The sequence below is a fragment of the Canis lupus genome, chromosome 13 (assembly GCF_003254725.2).
Source record: "Canis lupus dingo isolate Sandy chromosome 13, ASM325472v2, whole genome shotgun sequence".
Taxonomy (NCBI): domain Eukaryota; kingdom Metazoa; phylum Chordata; class Mammalia; order Carnivora; family Canidae; genus Canis; species Canis lupus.
The window spans coordinates 59,483,756-59,507,402 of NC_064255.1; the positions used below are offsets into that span (position 1 = coordinate 59,483,756).

The window sequence follows — 23,647 nt, forward strand, 5'->3', positions numbered from 1 at the left end:
CCTACAGGGAACCTGATGCGGGACTCAATCCCAGGGCCCCGTGATCACGATATGAGCCAAAGGTAAATGCTTAACCAATGAGCCACACAGGTGCCCCCAAACTGAATTTATTCTTTAGGACCATGTTGTCAGGTTTTTCTGAAACGAAAAGGAAAATTGTATACCACAATCCAAAGTTATCAACAAATAAATGTGGACAGTCAAAAATGTTGGAAGAAGACAATATGAGAAGTAATAGAGAATAATAGATAAACATAATAAAAATATTGTATTTAACTATCTTTATCAATAACTACCTTTATCAAGGGATTGAAGAGGTAGAGACTCATTTGCTTAGGATGTAGGTGAGTGAACTTAACCTCTGTAGAAGATTGAGGTTGAATAGTGTTCTCAGGAGGTTCTTGATTTCTATTTTGGGTAAGATATACATTTAGGTTTAAATTTTATTTTAGGATTCTGAATATGCTTTTATTACCAGTCAAGTTATGGCTGCACGTAAGCTCTATTAAGTGTTATTATAGCAGATAATAAAAAACCAATATCAAAGAAAAGTATGGAAAGAGACAAAACATATTCCTTGGCTCACAAGACAATACCTCATGCCACACTATTATATTCATCATGCCATCTTTACTTTTCATATGCACAATTTTACAAAACAACTCAGACACGTTTTACAACGGGGGGTGGATTATTCCATTCCAAACTCAATTGCTAATACAAACATTTGGGCAATATGAACACCAACATAGCTTATATCTCTGATGAAAAAGTTGTGCCAGGGATTGCATACACAGGAAGAAAGCAATGAAAGCCAGCCAAATCAAGAATCCAAATCTAACTGCTATATATATATATATATTTTGTGTGTGTGTGTTTGTGTATATATATATATTCAATCACTGTTTCAGGGAGGCAAATCAAAATGGCAAAATGCCAACTCCTGGGACTTCAGAGATATTCTCCCAATATTATCTAAGCTAAAATAGCAGTCCACTTTCATGTATAACATCATCCTTTCCCTAGTAATTTTAACAGCCTTGAATTGAGAAATGCATTGAGAAATAAATAAATATAATTGAGAAATTCAATAAATATATTGAGAAATATCACACCGAAGCCAATAATACTAACACAGGGAAAGCACGACAGATCTATACATGTTGATAATCACATGTATCACAAATCAAAAGACCTCAAAGAGACTTTGCAGTACCCAACTTGCATAACTCTAAGTAGTGACCAGAGGGTTTTATTTGTATAGGAGTTTATATTAACCAATGTGCTAAGGTTCAAATTAAGGGTGTATCAGCTATTTGTGAGAAGGTAGAGAAGCACTGTCTCATAAATGTTATCCTCATTTAAAACAACAACAACAACAGTTTTTTAACTTTTAAACTGTATTACTATATTGTCAATTCTAAAAAAAATCATTTTTACTCCAATTCATCAAAGAATAAACATGAGAAAATTATCCTGAAGTCCTAATAGAGAGTTAGATTGACTTATTAACAATTTAACGCAGGTAAACTGACATGCACGTTTTAAAAGTCTAGTTAGGACCCTTTTGCAGGCTTCTTACATGGAATATTTTTGAGTTTTCAAATATCTCTGCTGGTTCATAAAATTAAGCCTTGAGCATAAGAGTTCCATGAGCCATGGGAAGAGATGTCTCTTATTGCCTATTCACTTTGTATAATGGTTCAGTTTCTGATAGTTTTCAGAAACCTATTTCCTCTTAAAGATGCTAGATTGTTCTCTGTGGCAGAGAGTAGAACCAGTCTAACATCTCGGATACTTCTCTTGATATCTATTTTAGAAGTATAAGTGAAATCTTCCCCTGTGATCCTGCACATTTATAATAAAGATAATTTTATCACTGTAGGGAATGGAGGAATTTGTCCGAAGTTCAGGTGAAGATGGTGTTGTGGTGTTTTCTCTGGGGTCAATGGTCAAAAATCTCACAGATGAAAAGGCCAATCTCATTGCCTCGGCTCTTGCCCAGATTCCACAGAAGGTTAGTACAACTTTGGGGCCTGGTGGATAGCCACTCTGCCAATTGGATAGAAAGTGTAATGAATAGGACTCTTTCTAGATCAACTCTGAAACACTGAGCATAACTGGTACCACCTTCAAGTAAAAATTTCTTAAAACATTAAATAGTATATTGGGGCACATTTAATTATTTTCTTAGTAAGTCTCTGCATTACTATGGAAATACATCTTTTCATACAATCATTTATTTTCAGTGAAGTGGAGATGACAATGTTAAGATCCCAAAAATCTTTTACTATTTGATATCTTATGACCTGCACTGACTATTCCCCAAAGTCTCAAGTGTGTTAGCTCCAGGTCCAGGAAATGAGTGATGGTGTACATTAGAATAGACAGGAATTATGCTCAAGGATATACTTTATATTTTGAGGTTTTACTGAGACTATATCAATATCTAGTTGGTTTAAAAGTAGAAGCCTAATCTTTCTAATTTGAAATTTCTACAGTTAAAAACAGTTAAAAATCCTAATATTATTATTGAACAATATATATTTACTGATTTATTATATTCAATTAACTTGAAGTTTGTTGTCATTATAGTTCTAGATTTCTACTTTTTATAGATTCCTCTTCGTGACATACCCTAGGACTTTTTATGTTTGTATATTAGTTAAAATATATAAACCTCCATAATGGTAAGCATTACTAATTAGGGCTGTTAAGTCTTTGCTATTTATTTCTGCACTTTTTGCCACCCAAGGATGTGGAGAAAAATGCACTCTTTTGCATGGCTGGCAGGAATGGAAACTGGTGCAGTCACTCTGGAAAACAGTATAGAGGTTCCTCAAAAAGTTAAAAATAGAACTATACTATGATCCAATAATCATGCTACCGGGTATTTACCAAAAGAATGCCAAAAGACTAATTCAAAGGGGTACATACCTAGGTGTTTATAGCAGCTTTACAATAGCCAAGTTATGGAAGCAACCCAAGTGTCCATGGACAGATGAATGGCTAAAGAAGACATGGTGTTATGTAAGTGATGAATCACTCAATAATACTCCTGTAACCAACATTACACTGCCTGTTAACTAACTAAATGTAAATAAAAATTGAAAAAAAAAGATGTGCTATACATATACAATGGAATATTTTTTTCAGCCATACAAGAGAATGAAATCTTGCCGTTTGTAAAGACATGAGAGTTGCCAGAGAATATAATGCTAGGCAAAATAAGTCAAAGAAAGACAAATATCATATGATTTCACTTGTATGTGGAATTTAAGAAACAAAACCAATGAACATGGGGCAAAAGAGTGAGAGAGACAGACAGACAGAGAAACCAAGAAACAAACTCTTATAGAGAACAAACTGATGGCTACCAGAGGAGAGGTGGATGGGGGGATGGGTTAAATAGGTGGTGGGGATTAAGGCATGCACTTATCATGATGACTACTGGATGAGGTACTGAATTGTTGAATAAACTAAAAACTTAAAAAAAAAAGAGTTCACCATCTATTAATATTTAATCTGAACTTAGTTTTACAGAGCTTGTTACTCTGCAACAAGTATGTAAGAAAAGGATAACATCTTAACAAGATACTTCATTAAATAGTGAAAGAAAGCAAACCTCCAGCTCTTCCTCCCTCAAACACTACAGAAGGGGAGAGAGGGAGATGGAGAGGGAGAGGGAGAGAGAAGAAGGAAGAAGAAGAAGAAGAAGAAGAAGAAGAAGAAGAAGAAGAAGAAGAAGAAGAAGAAGAAGAAGAAGAAAGAAGAAGAAGAAGAAGGAGAAAAGGAAGGAAGGAAGGAAGGAAGGAAGGAAGGAAGGAAGGAAGGAAGGAAGGAAGGAAGGAAGGAAGAGGGATGGAAGGAAGAAGAGAGGGAAGCAGGGAAGAAGCATACACTCATTCAACAAGCATACAATAAACACTTAAAGCTAAGTATATTTTTGGAAAACATTATGTTTGAAACATGAGAGTTAAGATGTCCTTATGACATTAATAAATTACCAGTTTTCATGTTCATTTCAATGCTATTTAAAAACCCCCATGCTCTGATTAAACTAGTCTTTTTATTTTTTTAATATCTCTTCACTTATAATGTCACACCTCAAAACTTTTAAGTGAGAAATGCAAAAATGATGAAACTATACTTAATAAACTATTAGTACAAGCCCCTTTGACAGGGTTAATGTAAACAGTCCTCCTATATCTCTGTGTTTGCAAACGACCCCTTATGTCCACTTCTCTCACTATCACATAAAGTAGTGGTGGGCTACCTAACTTACAAATAATTCTACAGCCCTAAGATGCCTTCACTGTGCGTTTTTACTTGCAAAATTAAAGCACTGTCTTTGACAGGTTTTATGGAGATACAAAGGAAACAAACCAGCCACGTTGGGAACCAATACTCGGCTCTATGACTGGATACCCCAGAATGATCTTCTTGGTAAGACTGAGGGGAAGAAAACCTGTACAGTTGGATAATGGGCAAGTAAAGTGGCTATTTAGCAGCAAATACATTCAATGAATATTTAATAGATAAAATGTCACGTTTTAGGCTAAAATCAAAAACACACAAAACGAAAAATGTTGCTGAAGATGTGAAGAAAAAGGACCTCTCTTGCACTGCTGGTGGGAATGCAAACTGGTGCAGCCACTCTGGAACACAGTATGGAGGTTCCTCAAAAAGTAAAAAATAGGACTACCCCATGATCCAGTGATCACACTACTGGAGGTTTACCCAAAGAATACAAAAGAACAAATTCAAAGAGATACATGCACCCCTATATTTATAGCAGCATTATTTACAATAGCCAAGATATGAAAGCAGCTTAAGTGCCCATCGATTGCTGAATGGATAAAGAAGAAGTGGTATGTGAATACAATGGACTATTGTTCAGTTTTAAAAAGAATGAAACCTTGCCATATGCAAGGATATGGATAGAGTGGGGAGTATAGTGCTAAGAGAAATAATTAAGTCAGAGAAAGGTAGATACCATATGATACCATATGATTTCATTCACATGAGGAATTTAAGAAACAATAACAACAGAAGAAGAAATGAGCAAAGGAAAAGTAAAAAAGAGAGGGAGACAAACCAAGAAATAGACTCTTAACTATAGGGAACAAACTGCTGGTCCCCAGAGGGGAATTGATTGGACGGGGCAAGGATAAATAGGTGATGAGGACTAGGGAGTGCACTTGTTGTGATGGGTACTGGGTGGTGTATGGAGGTGTTGAATCACTATATTGTACACCCCAAACTAATACAACATTGTATGTTAACTACACTGGAATCTAAAACAAAATAAGAAAGAAGAAAAAGAAAGAAAGAAAGAAAGAAGAAAGAAAGAAAGAAAGAAAGAAAGAAAGAAAGAAAGAAAGAAAGAAAGAAAAAGAAAATCAAATGTCACATTTTACTTGCCGTCTTAAAGCAGAAATAATTCGAGAATTGGCAATTCATTTTAGAGAGTCGGTGCTTTCTTCGATTCACAAAAGAGCATCTTCAGCTGAGACTCCCATCACTCTTCAAGTTTCAGTCTTAGTTCAGGTATTTCCTCCTCAGTAAAGTCTTTGCAGACAATGCAGAGGGAACTACTGCCTCCTTTCTTGGGATCATAGTTTTCTGAGATAGGCATAGCCCAGGCGCTCTTGGCTTTTGTAGAAAACTGCTGCTCTCTTCATTGAGTTACCCCTGTAGTCTTTTCCCTCTCTCTCCAATTCTGTTAACCCATGACAATGAAATCCTCATCCACTTCTCACCCAATTCCAAACTAGGTCATCCCAAAACAAAAGCTTTTATCACTCACGGTGGAACCAATGGGATCTATGAAGCTATTTATCACGGGGTTCCTATGGTGGGAGTGCCTTTGTTTGCTGATCAGCCTGACAACATCGCTCACATGAAGGCCAAAGGAGCAGCTGTGGAGGTGAACATCAACACAATGACCAGTGCAGATCTGCTCCATGCCCTGAGAACAGTCATTAATGAACCTTCGTAAGTACGACTGCTTTAAAGGCCTACCGTGGATTAGGCTACCCATCACACCTGGACACATTCAGCGTTTCATGCCTTGTAACTGATTTACTTTTAAATGACAACCATAACATGACCAATATCAAAACCACTTTATTTTTTCATTTTCTTTTTTTTTAATGTTTTTAAATATTTTTAAGGGTTAAAAAATGTTTAAAGTTTGTAATTCCTAGTAGGAAAACATTATCTGAATGAACGCCCTAATGGCAAACCACTGTAGAGTGTTTCAGCTGTATGTGGGCAGAGGGGTAGGGATTCCCTTCACAGCAGCCCAGCTTTCTTCTTGAGGCAGAGATACGCTGGTTTGTATTACTGCGACATCCATTAGGTGATCAAAGTTGCTTTTCCTTCAACAAGGGCTTTATTTGTCAGAAGGGCATTATGCTTGACCTCCAAATTTGGCTGACAATTTACTGATGAGATTCATAACCTTTGGGTTGCTCTGATATTTTGACATATTTGCTGGGTTCTGGGCTACATCCTGGAAGGCCACCATAACTTCTGGATCCTGCATGGCTGCAAGAACCTCTGGGTCACTAAGAATTTCATTGAGCCCAGGCATTCCTGCCATTCCAGGCATCCCCCCTGCCATTCCAGGCATTCTTCCAGGAAAATTACTAGGCATTCCCTACCCGCCCGCCCGTCCCTGGAAAGCCACCTGGGAAAGAGCCATACTGAGCTCCTGATTGTCATCTGGCTTCTTCCTCCCTCTGGGCTCTCTCATATTCTTCCCGAGTCTTCTTAACCTTTTCTATTCTCTTTGATCTCTTGCTCTTCACGTTTTCGTTCATACTGCCTCCGATGTTCAGCAATTTTCTGGGCCCTCGGTTGAACGTCTTTCAGCATTGCACTAACATCTTCATCATAATCCAGTTTACAAGTAAGGTCAAGATCATGTGCTGCTTCTTCCCAATGACCCAGAAGTCTGTGTGCTTTCCCTTGCCACTTGTAAGGCTGAGCTGAATCAGGATTTATTTCAATAGCTCTGTCACAGTCTCAAATGGCAGCATTTGGCTTCTGTAATTTGATGAGGACACTGGCTCTCTTGGCATACAAAATGGCTAAACGAGGATTCGGTTTGATGGCATCTGTGAACAAGTCAATGACTTTCTGTAGTTCACCATCATTTTGGGCATAAATGGCAGCCACTTTTTTTTTTTTTTGGCAGCCACTTTTTTATCATTTGCCTGATCCATCATTTTGTTGGTTACCTCTACATTTTCATCTCCCGTTCCTTGAGGGGCGTCAGTATCTGGTTCAATTACACCTTCACTGTCAATTTCTAGATCACTTTCCTCATCTGATGGTTCGTCTGTCTTTATGTTTCCCTTTGCCTTCTTACTATTTGTTTTTTTCCTCCTTGGTATTGTCTTCTGATTTGGTTTTATGAGTAGCAGGTGGTATTTCACCCCCATGCACTCCACCCACTCCCGCAGGAAGCGCATTTCCTCGGTGTGCAGAACGCTCGGATCCTGCTAACGCATTTTGACGAAGGCACGAAGCTTGCTCACTTTGCGGGGGTCCGTGGTCCAGGGGCGCTGGCAGGCGGCAGGCGCTGCTGAGGTTACAGCCCCATTCCAGGCGTGGGTACTAGCTCAGCATGACTGTGTGGATGGGGCTATTTTTTCATTTTCTAAACAATGAAGTGATTTGCTGAAAATGGGGAAAAAAAGACTAATGCTTCAAATATTTTATTAATTTTTTTTCAGAATGAATAATGATCATGTGAGTTCTCAGAAATTTTTTGAATATGCTTGTTTGTATAGACAAACATACATATGCTTATTTAAATATTATGAGCATTCACTAAGTACCAAATTGGAAATGATAATTCACTCTATCATTCAAAAATGACCATCATTAACACTGACTATACCATTGATCAGTATATGCATATACACAGGGAAGAGAGATACTGAGTAGGTATTAATTTTATAAATATTGGTATTAGTATGCATGGATTTTTAAACAAAATTGTGAATTTCATCTGATTTAGCAATTGGTATTTTCAATTGATGTCATTATCTTCATCTCTTTCAGTTAATCAATCTGATTAATTGAAAATTGAAAGGAGTCCATAAATTATATTGAACTTTAGTTATATATCATTATATGCTATTTTTTCTCTGAATTGTCTCACCAAACTAAAGAATTAATATATGAATACAATTTTAAGTCTTTATTTTTATGGATTTTTTATTTTTGCAAACGTTGAATTCTAGCTATAGAAATAAATCTCATCTCAAAGAGATATGTATTACTTAAAATTTTAATTTGTGAATATTTATGCCCCTTATTTTACTTAAATTAAGTCTTTTTGCAGTATTTTAAGGGAATACACTATTTACCATTAAGTAGAGATTCATTACTCCAAAATGTTTCAGATTCATTCGTAACTGAATATATTACATGAAATTTTCATTCAATGAAGACTCATGGATATTAAATTTCCAGATCAGCCTAGAAAAAAATCATTTTTTAAAAAAAATTCAGACCTAATTAATGATGTATTGTTATATATTATTTTCTATATTTTCCCTAGGTTATATTATGTTCTTTCAATACTGTTAATGTAGAACAAAAATTAAAATTTTTCTTCTCAGAGTTTTTTTTGTTACTTATAGAATGTTTGGTAGTTCCATTTTTTCTCTATTTCAGAGATGTCAAATTTCAGTGGTCTCTATGTTAAAATATCTTGGTTTGTTTTCCTTCTCTATTAGTTTCTAAGTATCCTAATCATTTTTTACCTTTCTTAAGTCACTGAGATTTCCTCAATCTCTAAATTAGTAAATTTACTTTTTTGCCACTAGAAAATACTTTTTCTAATTTCTTTATTAATCCTTGAAGGAGGTATTTTTAACAATTTATTTCAACAGCTCATCTATACGCTTTATCACCACTTTTTGTTTTATAACCTGATTTTCATAACACTTGCATTCTTATTTTACTTCAATGCTCCTCTTTTTTGAACTGTGTATTATGCCTAATTACATTCTAAGCCCATCATTTTTATGGTTCCCCCCCAACATTATATAAGTTGTTATCAAGGCATTATCTTTATCTAATACTCTCAGTATTTGCTCTGAATTTGTATAAGTGCTTTATGTGTACACTTGTTTCCAGATTATCTCAGACTCAATTATTTTTTTTTCAGAGACAAAACTCAAGAGATTGTTACAACATTCCATTTGTATTACTCAAATCTGAAATTCATATTTCAGAGGAGAAAGTCAACTCAAACGCAATTTTGTTGGAACTAATCTACATAAAAGCATCTACTCAAAGTCCTAGTTGCAAGGTTTTTAGACAAAGGAGTTGACGTACTGATCCCCAAAAGGGAAGACACTCAATGTTTGCCTTGAATCCAACTTGAAAAATCAATGCTAGTTGTCCAGTTCCCCCTCTCACACACATTCCAATCAAGTGACTTTTATTAAGATGCACATTTAAGTCATAATTTTCAAAATATTACAAAAAATGGATATTACATCCATTTGGGAGATGGACCCAGGGTTAGGAGCTTCAGCAAGGCCATGATCTTCTGTTTCTCATAAATGATGATCTTGATGTCTAATGCATTAGACTATTACTGGGTTGTTAACTGATGCTAATTTGGTTCATTTTACTAAATATCAGAGTAAGTCCTGCAATTTTTTAGAAGTCTACCTTATTTCATACAAAACTTAAGTTCATAGAATTAAATTTTTTGATGATTTGAAAAGTATTGATGCAAAAGGCAGAAACAAAGTACTCTTAGAATTTTCCAAGAAAATACCTGAAGTTATTTATATTAAAATATCTTAACATTAACCCTAAACTTAGTTGTAACTCTGAAATTATCTAGGAACAAAAGAGTTTCATGTGGAGTGTATATATGGATGTATTTGCATCCCTTGTCTTCATGCTTAGAGGAATTAAGGAATACAAAAGATTACAATTAAATGCATAAACCATAGTGATTTTAATTGTTTATAGTATCTTGATAACAGTAATATAACATTAGTGTACAATAAAATGTTTAATGGTAATTTTAAATATGAGAATAAGCCTTTCTTTTCACATTTATAGGAAAGCATACTTTTTAAAAAGATTATTTATTTATTAATTCATGAGAAAAACAGAGAGAAAGAGAGAGAGAGAGAGAGAGGCAGAGACACAGGCAGAAGGAGAAGCAGGTTCCATGCAGGAAGCCCAATGTGGGACTTGGTCACACCCTGGGCCAAAGGCAGGCTCTAAACCACTGAGCCACCCAGAAGTCCCAGCATACTTTATTTTTATTTGAATTCACAAGTACAAGTTTATCTATCTAGCATATGTGGATTTCTGGTTTTAAATCTCTATCTATATCTCTCTATCTCTCAGTGGAGAAAATGTTGAACAAAAGTATGATTTGGGAAGAGAGTACCCACTGTAGTTTACCTAAAATGTTTTAGGATGAACCATGTGAAATTACTTCTCTAACCTTACTAACATTTCAACCCGATTGGAGAATATTCTTTCTCACCGCACACAAAAATGAACATAAGTGAATTATCCTCTCCTACTGCATCTAGCATACCGTGTTCACTGGTGAATAATAACCACATTTCTCCTTCTCCAATCCCAATAATATGTAAATCACACTAGGACATCTCTTCCCAAGTCATTTATCTTCTACCATCTTCACATCATCTGGTCGAAACTTTTATCTCTAACACAAAACCCAAAGGAAATATACTAATTCTGGCTCATCAACCAAGAAATGGTTGGTGATGATATTACTTGCCTTTCAAATACATACTTCTATCGATTTTTGTTTGAGAGATTAGAGTTGTCAACTCCATATAACTATTGCTACTGTCATGCCACATGATTAGGGGGGTTTAATTCTAGCAAGATATTTCTATTCATCTAAAAAACTCAAAGTCCATGTCCTTGCCATTTCCAAAATTATCCCAGTATCTTTACCAACCTTGATATTGTCAATAGAGACACTGTCCTTTGCATCATAGAGACACAACTGTGTGCACTGGAGGAATTATCACAGTGCCAGGGTCTTAGACACTGCAGAAATTGTTTATGAATGTTGATTATCAGCTTGTCTATAATCATGATTATATATAGCCAGATATTAGAGACCATGCTTGTGAACCTACTTATGGGAGTTTCCCCACTATATTGGGTTACTCCCAGTCTTGGTTTTGGAACAACCCTGGAAACTATACTTTACGCAATCTCAAAATTCCTCCTTGGAGAAATTAGGACATACATTTGCAATAAACTTAGTCCATTTTTTTGTGTTTGCATTTCATCACATTCTGTTAAGAATATATTTCATCTACATATTCCCTTCCTGACTCTTAAGATGCTATGCAACCAACAAAGTTTATGTCTCAGCAAGAATGAATTTTTTTCTCCGTGTATCTATGGCCTTTGGCTTACATAACCTATAACGTGTATCACATGTTACCTGTAATGAAAACAGAAACGCTCTAATTTCTATATTTTTGCCTGCCAGTTATAAAGAGAATGCTACAAGATTATCGAGGATTCACCATGATCAACCTGTAAAGCCCCTGGACCGAGCAGTCTTCTGGATTGAGTTTGTCATGCGCCACAAAGGAGCCAAGCACCTGCGGCCAGCCTCCCATGACCTCACCTGGTTCCAGTACCACTCCTTGGATGTGATTGGATTCCTGCTGGCCTGTGTGGCGACTGCTATATTCTTGGTCACAAAATGTTGTTTGTTTTGTTGTCGAAAATTTAATAAAGCAGGAAAGAAGAAAAAGAGGGAGTAGATCTTTCTAAGCTGGGAAGAGGCCTTAATGGGCAATCCCGTTCAGTCTAACCACCGTGACCTTAATGAAAACACAGTATCTCCATCTCATTTTCAAAATTCCCGTTCTTCTGCTCTAGCCTAGAGGTAAAGCCTAAAATTCAACATGATCATTAACTAGTGAACATGCCCCAGTATTCCTTTGTCTTTTCCCAGGTGCCTTTACCCTTTCCTCTCATTTTCCTGGCACAAGGACACTAATAATTTTATGTATCTTTTTAGTCAAAATATCGTTATTTTTCATTATTCTTTTTCATAAAGATAAGGCCTTCTACTTGCCCAAATTTGCTGTGGTCAGAGACTAAATTGATAAGTACCCCAACAGTGCATCATACTAGGGAAGGTCTGCAAATTCCTATTTCATACATAGATAATCATGGCCTTTGTTTCTGCCTATAATCAACAAGTACTCCTGTGTACCTGTTTTTGAAACAAGGGTATGGGGACTGCCCTCAAACAAAAGAGATTAATTGTGTCATTATTTTTCCTCAGGGACAGAGAATGTCAACAGTATTAAAGGTGAATAGATCATCTATAGAGGAAATTATTAAGAAATATGGAAAAAAATAGTACTTTTATGAGATGTTTAATTAACAGTACAAGTAATAACATTAAAGTTAAATGTCAATTTATTATATTGTAAAATCACTAATGCCCATAGTCTGTAATCGGTCTTCATAATCCAAGATTTAGTTCCCTAGCAAAAACAAATATTTCCTTGGAATGTAAGACCATCATATTATTTTTCAGTCTGTATATCTTGCAAATTTAAATGTATCAATTAAATATTATGCCAAGGATGTAAGATATTAGCAGACCTGCTTGACTAAGAGTATGTTTTAGTAAATACTTATGACACAAAACACTAATTAAAATTCATATTTGAATCAGCTTTGCATTAATTTAACAAATAAAGGCTGTACTTTCTTTACTTATACACTTAATGACGTATTCTAATTAAAGTAAAACTTTATTATTGAAATTAAAAATTTCAATAGTTGATGTATAATTGAGGTGATAAATTACAGCCCTTGACTTACTGAAATTTTTGAAATTCATATTTACTTCAATATGGCATATTGAAAATTACTTCCAATTTAAAAATAAATGCATGATATGTGGTATATAGGAATATGTGTTTCTTTTGAATATGTACATTCCTGAAAATGCAAATAAATTCTTAAATCTTTTTGTGAAGGCTAAAGATGTATTTCTTAAATGCTTGTATTTTTAAAGGTGATTCATGTTGATGTGTTTTGACTTTTACAATTTAATTATGTCCTGAGAGGAGCTCTTTATGTTTGCTCCATGCAGTTTATTCCTATTGGAATATAGCAAGTGGCTTAAGATCCAAGAGAGATGGGGTAGCCATTCGTGGTGTTGAGCACCACCCAATTCAGGCACCCATTTGGTTTCTGAGAGTGGCCACCCACAACATAGAGATTTGTTTCTTCTCAATAGCCACTGTTCACCTGCTTTCTCCTCTCCTGCTGACTACCTGCTGATTTCTTCCTTTGCCTAAATAACATCTGAAGACAGTGGGCAAAAATTTCTGGGTGATACCAACTGCATTAGTTGGCCTAACTGCAGCATATTTTTTGATAATAAACAAATAAAGAAACAAAAATAACACATACATACAAACAGTTGTAAAACTGCTCAGATGAGGAAACACTCATCCCTAATGAGCAGATACCAATTCCCATTAGGTTAGAGCACAGATACACAGTTCTTACATTTTAAGACCTTGGAGAAATTCAGGAAGCTGCAGCTAATACTTTTACTTATTTTGTTCATAAACCTTCCATGTTCGCCTTACCCTCAGGGAGCATCTCCTCTGGTTAGGGTTCTTTACCTGATAGGATGATCCAAAACTTCATCCACTCCAAATAAATGTCAGTAGCCTAATTAATCTTTGGTATTTTGAATTCATGATCACAGCCAAGAGAGTAACGCTTTCTTTGAACAAATTCTGAAGCAGAGGAGCTCAAAATAATAGAGCTTAAAGTAATTCACAGTTAATAATCTATAAAATCCTGGCCATATCTCCGGGTAGAATCTTTCTCCTTGAGAAATGCAACCTCCAAACTGCCTGACCCCAAGAGGTAATAATGAAAAACAAAACCGTCTAGGGCAATAGTGAGGCATACTTATTAGGGGACTCATTCTCCCTTTCAACCCCTTGAGATCTGAACCCATGTTTTCAAACGAAAATACAGAAGGCATATATATGAGGTTATGCTTTGACGCATACACTGCTTTCTTTAAGACAGCCTCTAAAATATATAGGATATTGTCTCCTAGCTAAAACCCTGAAAAACTCTCATTAGTTAAGGAAGAATTTGGTAAAACTCAGCAAATTCTGTGAATATTAGACTGTTGAATTTCCTTAGTTGAAATATATTTCCTGGTTATACATGATGTTGACGTCAACATCAAGATTTTCACTTAAGGTCCACGTGCATTATTGGTTATCTGGCAGAAATACTACAGGGAAGGGGAAGAGGAAATCTGTTATTTGGAAATTATAATGAATTATCTGAAGGAAAAATGGTGCATCCCCGAGGATGGAAGGTGACCAATGCAATTTTTCTATTTTGTGGCTAGCTAGAACTCTTGAGAGTTTACCATATTGGGAAGGAGGAGGGCGAGATCTCTACTATTAACAAACTGAACATTTAACAGTTGGAGAAGCCAAATGAGCCTTGGTGAGGTGAAGTCCATGCTGTGCATCACATGAATTTTCCACCACGGTCTCCACTGCTCCTTGGTGCATGAGCCTTAAGATCAAATTCTGAGAGTCTGGAAAAAGACACCGACATTCACAGGGCTGATCATCCAAACCATCTTATCATTTTTAAAAGATTTTATTTATTTGAGAGAGAGAGAGATAGAGAGACAGAGACAGAGAGAGCACAAGCATGGGGAGGGACAGAGGCAGAGGGAGAGGGAGAAGCAGGCTCCCTGCTCAGGAAGGCTTGAACACACAAGTCTCATGCTCTACTGACTGAGCCCTCAGGGGGCTCCATCCCAGACCCCAAGCCAGGAGCTGAGCTGAAGGCAGATGCTTAACCGGCTGAACCACTCGAGCATTCCCAAACCACCTTACTATTGAGATAGTTGTCTGTAGAACACGACTTCTGGAGGGAATTTCCTCAGAATGGGAATATCTTCATAATCCATGCAAACACCAAGAGGTTTATTCACATACTTCTACCTGAAACCTTCTTACCTTTAATCTTCCCTCTGGTTAGTCCCAAGTCCTTGACAACCCAGTCAATCCATTAGTCTTTGCCTATGAATCTATAGGTCTGTAAAGAAGATCACCATTTTCCCCACAAAAATGGAGTGACCTGGATCTATGCTTTATATTCTACCCATTGGGAAGATTTTGCTCCACCACTGCATTTCAGAGACACCCTTGAGTGGGGCTGTAACAATGGCTACTTCTCACTGCTTAAGAATATCGTGTGTACTCATACATAAATTGGGATATATGACAATGTTTTCTCTATTTTCAGTTGTGAAGGCCCTTGTGAATCTGAAGGGGAGGATTCACAGATTTATATCCAAACATTGGTAGGTTCCATGGGCGTCTAAGCTACCCACAGAGACAATTTGCTGGATTTTCTGGTCCTGCTCTGAACTGTTCTCATATATACCTATTTAACTGTAGAATGTTGCTGCTAATGTTCAGTCGTATTTTGGTTGTTACCACAACATAGGCCATCACAAGTAGCATAGTCACTTGGTGCCCATGGTCAGTCTCACCCAGAGCTCAGTAACAAGCCAGGGACTGTTGTTTCTATGGAGAAGAGATACTGTGAAAATAGGTCATAGTTTTGCTTCAAAAATCCTAGGATTCTCTTTTTGGAGTTTGTCAGAAATGACAAATAGCAACTTAACATTGCTATTTGCTATAGGCATGGCAGATACCCTTGGAATTTCTTTTTTTTTTTTTCTTTTCTTTTCTTTCTTTTTTTTTTTTTTTGTAGTGGTTAAAAAACAACACATGAGATCTACCCCTCTTATCAAAATTTTAATTACTTTTTTAAAAGATTTTACTTATTTATTTGACATAAAGAGAGAGCACAGGCAGGGAGAGCAGCAGAGGGAGAGGGAGAGACAGGGAGCCCGACTTGGGGCTTGATCTCAGGATGCTGGGATCATGACACAAGCCAAAGACAGACACCTAAATGACTGAGCCACCCAGGCGCCCCCACAAAATTTTAACTATACCGTCAGTGTTGGTACAACAGATCTCTAGAACTTGTATATCTTCCGTAATTGAAATGTTACACTTCTTGAACAGCAGCCCCCATTGACCTATCCGTCCAGCTTCTGGCATCTACTGCTCCACCTTCTGTTTCAATGAGTTGGATTACTTTAGACACTTCATATAAATCAGATTTAATCACTCAGTTTCCATGCAGATACCAGAGTCACCTAAAAGGTTTCAAATAGGGACATTTTGATTAAAAAAATACTTAGCAAATACCTGGACAGTATGAAGGGAACTAAAAGAAAAGATGAGGCTCCCAGACTAACAACAGTACAGGTCATTACTAACCCATTGGGCTAAGATATAAAGGAAAACAGTAACGTTCTCAAGACTAGTGAGAATAGGAACTGCGGAAGAAGAAACGTAGGCAAGAGATGTAGTAATGGAAGCTCCAAGCAGTTGCCTAAAACTAGGTCCCAAGCCAGGAAGGTAACAGCAAAATATATTTGGTCTCATCTACTACTAACTGAATTCAACCAGAAGCTACGTGGCAGAGGAATTCACATAATAGAGTGCACCGAGGTGAGCCTCCTGAAACCCAAAACTAGAAAAGAAAGTTAAGGAGAATAGATCTGGGAAGATAAATGGAGAACAACAAGAGCATTGAGGGCCACCCTTGAGAACGGATCAGAGAAATAGAAGCTATAAAGTGAGAATAAGAAAGACTAAGTATTAGTAGTAAAACTGGGGATTTTATTGTTAGGGAACCCAGGAGAGGATGGTGTTTCAAGAAGGAGAAAAGAACATCCGTGAAATTATTTAAGCACTGTCATTGATACGTGATGCAAACCCAAGGAATCTTCTACAACACACTAACTTCTAGTATGCACGTGAGTTATCACTGAGGAGACCGATCTAATCAATTCTACAGATTCAACTGTTTACCTGAAAATCTAAACTTATTTAGTTGAATAATTACTAGAATTAATAGCAGCTAAATAAAATGAGCAGATACTAAAGATTTTATGAGTTTGAACTTACTGAATATAAATCTTTTGCCAGTACTTTGTGAGGTGGTTTATATACATTTCTCTAGTACCTAAAACAACTCCCTGATGCAGACATGTCTATTTTAATAGAAAGAGTAAGAAAATCATATGCACTTAAGGTTATTTTGGGGGGACATATAAGATCATAAGATAAGTGAAAACAAATGTTTGTACATAATAGTATACATGTAATTATATCTGTATAAGTGTAATTACATTTGTATAATTTATATGTGCTAATTAATAATGACTAGAAATATGAAACTTACTGTTTATTTTGTTCAGTCACTCAATAAATATCTTTACAGAAAATATGGAGGAATTTTGGAGAGTCATTGTGTTCTTACAGAGGATATGATAGTTAATAAGTTAAAAGCTGTAGTTTTCTGTGAAAAATGAGTGATTATCCAGACAAAGGAATTACAAAATGATATTGAGGACATTATGTCTTTCTGCATCTGTCTACCGTAAACACGGCTATTCTTATTCATTTACCAACAACAGAAATTTGGATATGTGTCCTTTAAGAGCTTCTACTAAATATTAAGTTCTCATAGGGAAAAGTTCAGTGACAGGAATGTCTTCAGGGAAGAGAAAGAATTAAGGGAGACTCCAGGGTTTCCACCTTGTGAGTGTATTTGAACAGAGTCAGCTTTTACAGAAATAGGAAACAACTGGAGGAGCAACTTCTTTGAGATTAATATACTGTGTTCTCTTTTGAATTTATTTGCTTCAAGGAGCCAAAGTGACATTTAGGTGGAGGTTTTGAGAAGTCATTTGGAAAACACAAGGTCTCAACCTCAGAAAATAGCAAGAGAAACAAACTGAGGGTCAACACATAAAGGAGACTTTATAGAAATGAGAGACCTAAACATCATTTGGTTCTTTGTGAGTATGATGGTAGGTTTTTTTTTTTTTAAGTAAAAAGAAAGTTGTACAACACATTGTGAGTTTTCAAAAAAAGAAATGTGGAATGTTAGGGATTTTGGAAAGAAACCGTTTTGAGAAAGAAAAGATGGTTATGTTAAATAAGGTAACAATATTGTAGTTAGCTAATACTAGGGACCATGAGAGGGGCCATCTTTTGCTTGGGTTGTAGCATCTGAGTAAAATCTCTTTGAGAAACTTGCAAGGTAAAATAGTGTTCCTGCGGGGGGCTCTTGATTTCTGCTAATGGCAATACGTGTATTGATGCTTGAAATTTTATTTCAAGATTCTGAATATCCTCTTCTTACTCCCAGTGAAGTTATCGTTGCAATCCAACCTCGATTGTGAGTTGCTGTTGCAGGAGTAATGAATCAATGTTTATTAGACTTAAAAAATGAGATATGACATCATGGGTCTCTCTAATCTACCATTCCATGTTTTTTTTCTACTTCCATTTTTCACACATCAATACACACAGATGTTCAGAAGCATGTACATATAACATAGAATGGTTCACAATTCTTCACAGTCATCTCAGTGATGGAAGAGGAGAAAAATTATACTCTTCACCTCTTCCAAATTCATCTATTAATATAAAAGCTTGTGCAGTTTGAGTACCCATCATAACGGAAAACTTTCACTTAGTAGGGGTAGAAATTGTTTATTGAATGTGTTAAAGAAAAGGATTTACATTGATGTACATTAATTATTAACATAGAGGGACAGATAAATGAGTACATGAAAGATTACCCACTACATATCTTGAAACATCATTTATCTAATCACATTTCCATAGAGTTTTCTTATTAAGTCAGTCACTGTAGGAAAAAAATTTCAAATAGATCATATTGATCCTAGACCAGCTGTGAGTTTTGTGTATGATATCACACTCCTTCCATTTTGTACAAAACCATACATCTTTGCTCTAACACATTTTTTTCTAGTCACACATTTAATCAGTATGTATAACTTTCTTTTTGTAAGATTTTATTTATTTTTTCATAAGAGTCACAGAGTGAAAGGCAGAGACATAGGCAGAGGGAGAAATGGCTCCTCATGGGGAACCCGATGCAGGACTCAAACCCTGTACCCTTGGATCATGACCTGAGCCAGAGGCAGGTGCTCAACCACTGAGCCACCCAGGTGACCCAGCAAATATAAATTTCAATGTGTTTCTAACATCTCTTATTATCAGTCTATGTTTCAGGCTGTTGTGATCCCATGTTTAAATTATTAATCCACATTTTTAATCAATTCTCTTCTTTTAAAATCCTATCTTTGGATGCCAGTATATGTTTAGCTGCCAGAACTGTTGGCTAAACGAAAAATTTGACCTTGTGATTGACTCCCCTTATAACCCGAGTAAATATTGGACAGCCAGGTGCAGAAGAATGAAACTAGACCATTCTCTTACACCATACACAAAGATAAACTCAAAATGTCTGAAAGATATAAATGTGAGACAAGAATCCATCAAAATCCTATGGGAGAACTCAGGCAACACCCTTTTTTGAACTTGGCCACAGTAACTTCTTGAAAGATACATCTATGAAGGCAACTGAAGCAAAAGCAAAAATGAACTATTGGGACTTAGGATAAAAAGTTTCTGCACAGCAATAGAAACAGTCAATAAATCTAAATGACAACCTACAGAATGGGGGGAGATATTTGCAAATGATATATCACATAAAGGGTATCTGAGATCTATAAAGAACTTATCAAACCCCACACGTAAGAAACAATCCAATCATGAAATGGGCAAAAGACACGGACAGAAATTTCACAAACACATGGCCAAAAAGCACATGAGAAAATGCTCCCTATCACTTGCCATGAGAGAAATACAAATCAAAACCACAATGAGAAACCACCTCACACCAGTGAGAATGGCAAAAATTAACAAGAGAAGAAACAAAAAATGTTGGTGAGGATGTGGAGAACGGGAAACCCTCTTGCACTTTTGATGGAAATCTGGCTCTGGACTTTTGTGTCTTGGGAGGTTTTTGATGACTGCTTCAATTATCTCGCTGATTATTGGCCTGTTCAGGTTTTCTATTTCTTCCTGTTCCAGTGTTGGTAATTTGTGGTTCTCCAGAAAAGCATCTGTTTCTTCTAGATTGCCTAATTTGTTTGTTGGCTTATAGCTGCTCATAATATATTTTTAAAATTGTTTGTATTTTCTTGGTATTGGTTGTGATTTCTCCTAATTTACTCATGATTTTATTAATCTGAGTCTTTTCTCTTTTCATTTTAATAAGACTGGCCTTGCATCAATCAATTAATAACCAACTCCTGGTTTTGTTGATCTGTTCTACAGTTCTGGTCTCTATTTCATTGTGTTCTGCTCGAATCTTTATTAACTCTCTTCTTCTGCTTGGTGTAGGTTTTATTTGCTGTTCTTTCTCCAGTTCCATTAGGTGTGAGGTTAGCTTGTGTTTTTGAGGGTTTTTTTTTCCAATTTTTTGAGGGATGCTTGTATTGCGATGTATTTCCCTCTTAGGACTATCGCAAAGAGCTATCCCTTTTAGCTTTTGCTCTATCCCAAAGATTTTGAATGGTTATATATTTATTTTTATTAGTGTCCATGAATCTTTTTTAATTCTTCTCTAATTTCCTGGTTGATGCTTTCATCTTTTAGTAAGATGCTCTTTAACCTCCATGTGTTTGAGTTTCTTCCAAGTTTCTTCTTGTGATTGAGTTCTAGTTTCAAAGCATTGTGGTCTGAAAATATGCAGGGGACAATCCCTATCTTTTAGTATCAGTTGAGACCTGATTTGTGATCCTGTATATGGTCTATTCTGGAGAAAGTTCCATGTGCACTTGAGAAGAATGTGTCTTCAGTTGTGTTTGGATGTAAAATTCTGTAAATATCTGTGAAATTCATCTGGTCCAGTGTATAATTTAAAGCTCTTGTTTCCTTGGTGATGTTGTGTTTATAATATTTGTCATTTGCAGAAAGTGCTGTGTTGAAGTCTCCTACTATTAGTATATTATTATCTAAGTATGTCTTTCATTATTAATTGATTGATAGACTTGGCAGCTCCCACATTAGGGGCATAAATATTCATGATTGCTAGGTCCTCTTGTTGGATAGACCCTTTAAGCATGATATAGTGTCCTTCTTCATTTCTTACTACACTCTTTGGGATTAAGTTTAATTGATCTGATAGGAGAATTGCTACCCCAGCTTTCTTTTGAGGACCATTTGAATGGTAAATGGTTCTCCAACCTTTCATTTTCAGGCTGGGTGTGTCCTTAGGCCTTAAAAGAGTCTCTTATAGGCAGCAAATAGATGGGTATTGCTTTTTTATCCAGTCTGAAAACTTGCATCTTTGGATGGGATCATTAAGCCCATTCACGTTCAGAGTTACTAACAAGAGATACGAATTTAGTGTAATCATAATACCTATTCAGTCCATTTTTGTAGATTATTTCTTTCAGCTTCCTCTTTCTTTTACAGAGTCCCCCTTAATATTTCTTGCAGAGCTGGTTTGGTGGTCACATATTCTTACAATTTCTGCCTATCTTGGAAGCTCTTTATCTCTCCTTCTATTCTGAATGAGAGCCTTGCTGGATAAAGTATTCTTGGCTGCATGTTCTTCTCATTTAGGACCCTGAATGTATCCTGCGAGCCCTTTCTCATCTGCCAGGTCTCCGTGGAAAGGTCTGCTGTTAATCTGATATTTCTCCCCATATGAGTTAGGGATCTCTTGTCTCTCTCTGCTTTAAGGATTTTCTCTTTATCTTTGGAACTTTCAAGTTTCACTATTAAATGTTGGGGTGTTGAACAGTTTTTATCGATTTTAGGGGGGGATCTCTCTATCTCCTGGATCTGAATGCCTTTATCCCTCCCCAGATTAGGGAAGTTCTCAGCTATGATTTGTTCAAATGTACTTTCTGGCCCTCTTTCCCTCTCAGCATCTTCTGGAACCCGAATTATATGTATATTGTTCCTTTTCTGTCTATCATGTATTTCCCTTAGGCTTTCCTCATGGTCTCTCAATGGTTTTTCTTTTTCTTTTTTTTTTTCCCCTTCAGCTTCTTTCCTTACCTGCAACGTGTCTTCTATGTCGCTCACTCTTTCTTCTACCACATTAACCCTCGTCGTTAGGACCTCCAGTTTGGATTGCATCTCATTTAATTTAGTGTTAATTTCGGCCTGAGTTGATCTAAGTTCTGCAGTAACCATGTCTCTAGAGTCCTTTACACTTTTTTCCAGAGCCACCAGTAGCCTTTTAATTGTGCTTCTGAATTGGCTTTCTGACATTGAATTGTAATCCAAATTCTCTAACTCCCTGGCAGAGAGTAATGTTTCTGATTCTTTCTTTTGTGGTGAGTTCTTCCTTCTTGTCATTTTGTTCAGTGCAGAGTAGCTGTATGAGCGGGCTGAGTCAAGAATATCAACCACAACCTAAGTAAATTTCACCCTAGATGACTCTGAGAAGGTCAGAGACCAGAAAATGAAAATGAAGATCACAACAAAATGAAACAAATGGACTACTAAAGTGAAAAACAAATTTTAAAACAAAGTAGTAAAAAATAAAAGACCAAAATCTGAAATAAGAATAAAAGAAGAAAAAAACCCAAAATTACGTGTTTGTAAAGAGTCCCCCTATGTCCTTCAGTGTTTACATCTTTATACTCTTCTCTCAATTGTCATGTAAATTAGGGTGGATGCATAACTTATAAATAACTCTACAACCTTAAAATGTCATTATCCTGTGGTTTTAATGTGAAATATATGCATTGCCTTCACAGCTTTTATGGAGATACAAAGAAAAGAAACCGGCCACATTAGGAACAAATACCTGGCTCCATGATTGGATACCTTAGAAGTTGGGGGATGGACAAGACGAAAAATTGCTTAACAGTTAATAAATTCAACTAATATTTAACAATTGTTAAGTGCCTCTCATTTTTTAAAAGATTATATGTATTTACTTAAGAGACAGAAAGCACTAGTGGCGGGGGGGGGGGCAGAGGGAGAGGGAGAAGCAGACCCCCCGCTGAGCAGGGAGCAGACTGTGGGGCTAGATCCCAAGACCCTGAGATCATGATTTGAGCCAAAGGCAAATGCTTGAATGACTGAGCCACCCCGAAACGCAAATGTTTCTCATTTTACCACAATTTCAAATGATGAAATTAAATATTTGGTCATTAAATTTATGGATTCATACTTGCTATGATTCAGAAAAAATTCGGGCACACAGAATGAATTCATGCTTCCTTTTCCTGGGATAACAATTTTCTGCAGTAGCAATGTACTAAGAGAAAACACTGCCTCTTTCAGTAACTTATTCCATAGGTCCTCCCCTTTGGTCTTTCTCTGAAATTCTGTTAGCCTATTCTAATGAAATATTCACCCACTTCTCATTCTACCCTCAAACTTAATCATCCAAAACCAAAGCTTTTCTCACTAATGGTGGAATAAATGAAATCTATGAAGCTATTTATCATAGGGTCCCTATTGTGGGACTTCCCATGTTTGCTGATCAGCACAATCACATCATTCATATGGACATCAAAGGAGTAGCTGTGGAGGTGAACATGAATGAGCGACAAATGCAGATCTTCTCAGTGCTTTGAAAACAGTCATTA

The 23,647-nt window shown here is 36.3% G+C and overlaps 1 protein-coding gene and 1 pseudogene across 6 annotated transcripts in view; one reads left to right on the forward strand and one right to left on the reverse strand.

Moving 5' to 3' along the window:
- LOC112652196 (UDP-glucuronosyltransferase 2A3-like) overlaps nucleotides 1-13,055 on the forward strand; it is a 35,374-nt gene extending 22,319 nt beyond the window's left edge. For 5 of the 6 annotated variants that reach the window (XM_049093020.1, XM_049093021.1, XM_025435670.3 and 2 more), the window contains 4 exons: nucleotides 1,886-2,017; nucleotides 4,359-4,446; nucleotides 5,778-5,997; nucleotides 11,534-13,055. In XM_049093020.1, coding sequence (XP_048948977.1) covers nucleotides 1,886-2,017; nucleotides 4,359-4,446; nucleotides 5,778-5,997; nucleotides 11,534-11,813 — 720 coding nt within the window. In that variant the 3' untranslated portion in view covers nucleotides 11,814-13,055. The remainder of the gene's footprint in view (nucleotides 1-1,885; nucleotides 2,018-4,358; nucleotides 4,447-5,777; nucleotides 5,998-11,533) is intronic. The other variant, XM_025435672.3, reaches the window with a different exon arrangement.
- On the reverse strand, nucleotides 6,406-10,592 carry LOC112652144 (hsc70-interacting protein-like; annotated as a pseudogene).
- Nucleotides 13,056-23,647: the final 10,592 nt, after the last annotated feature.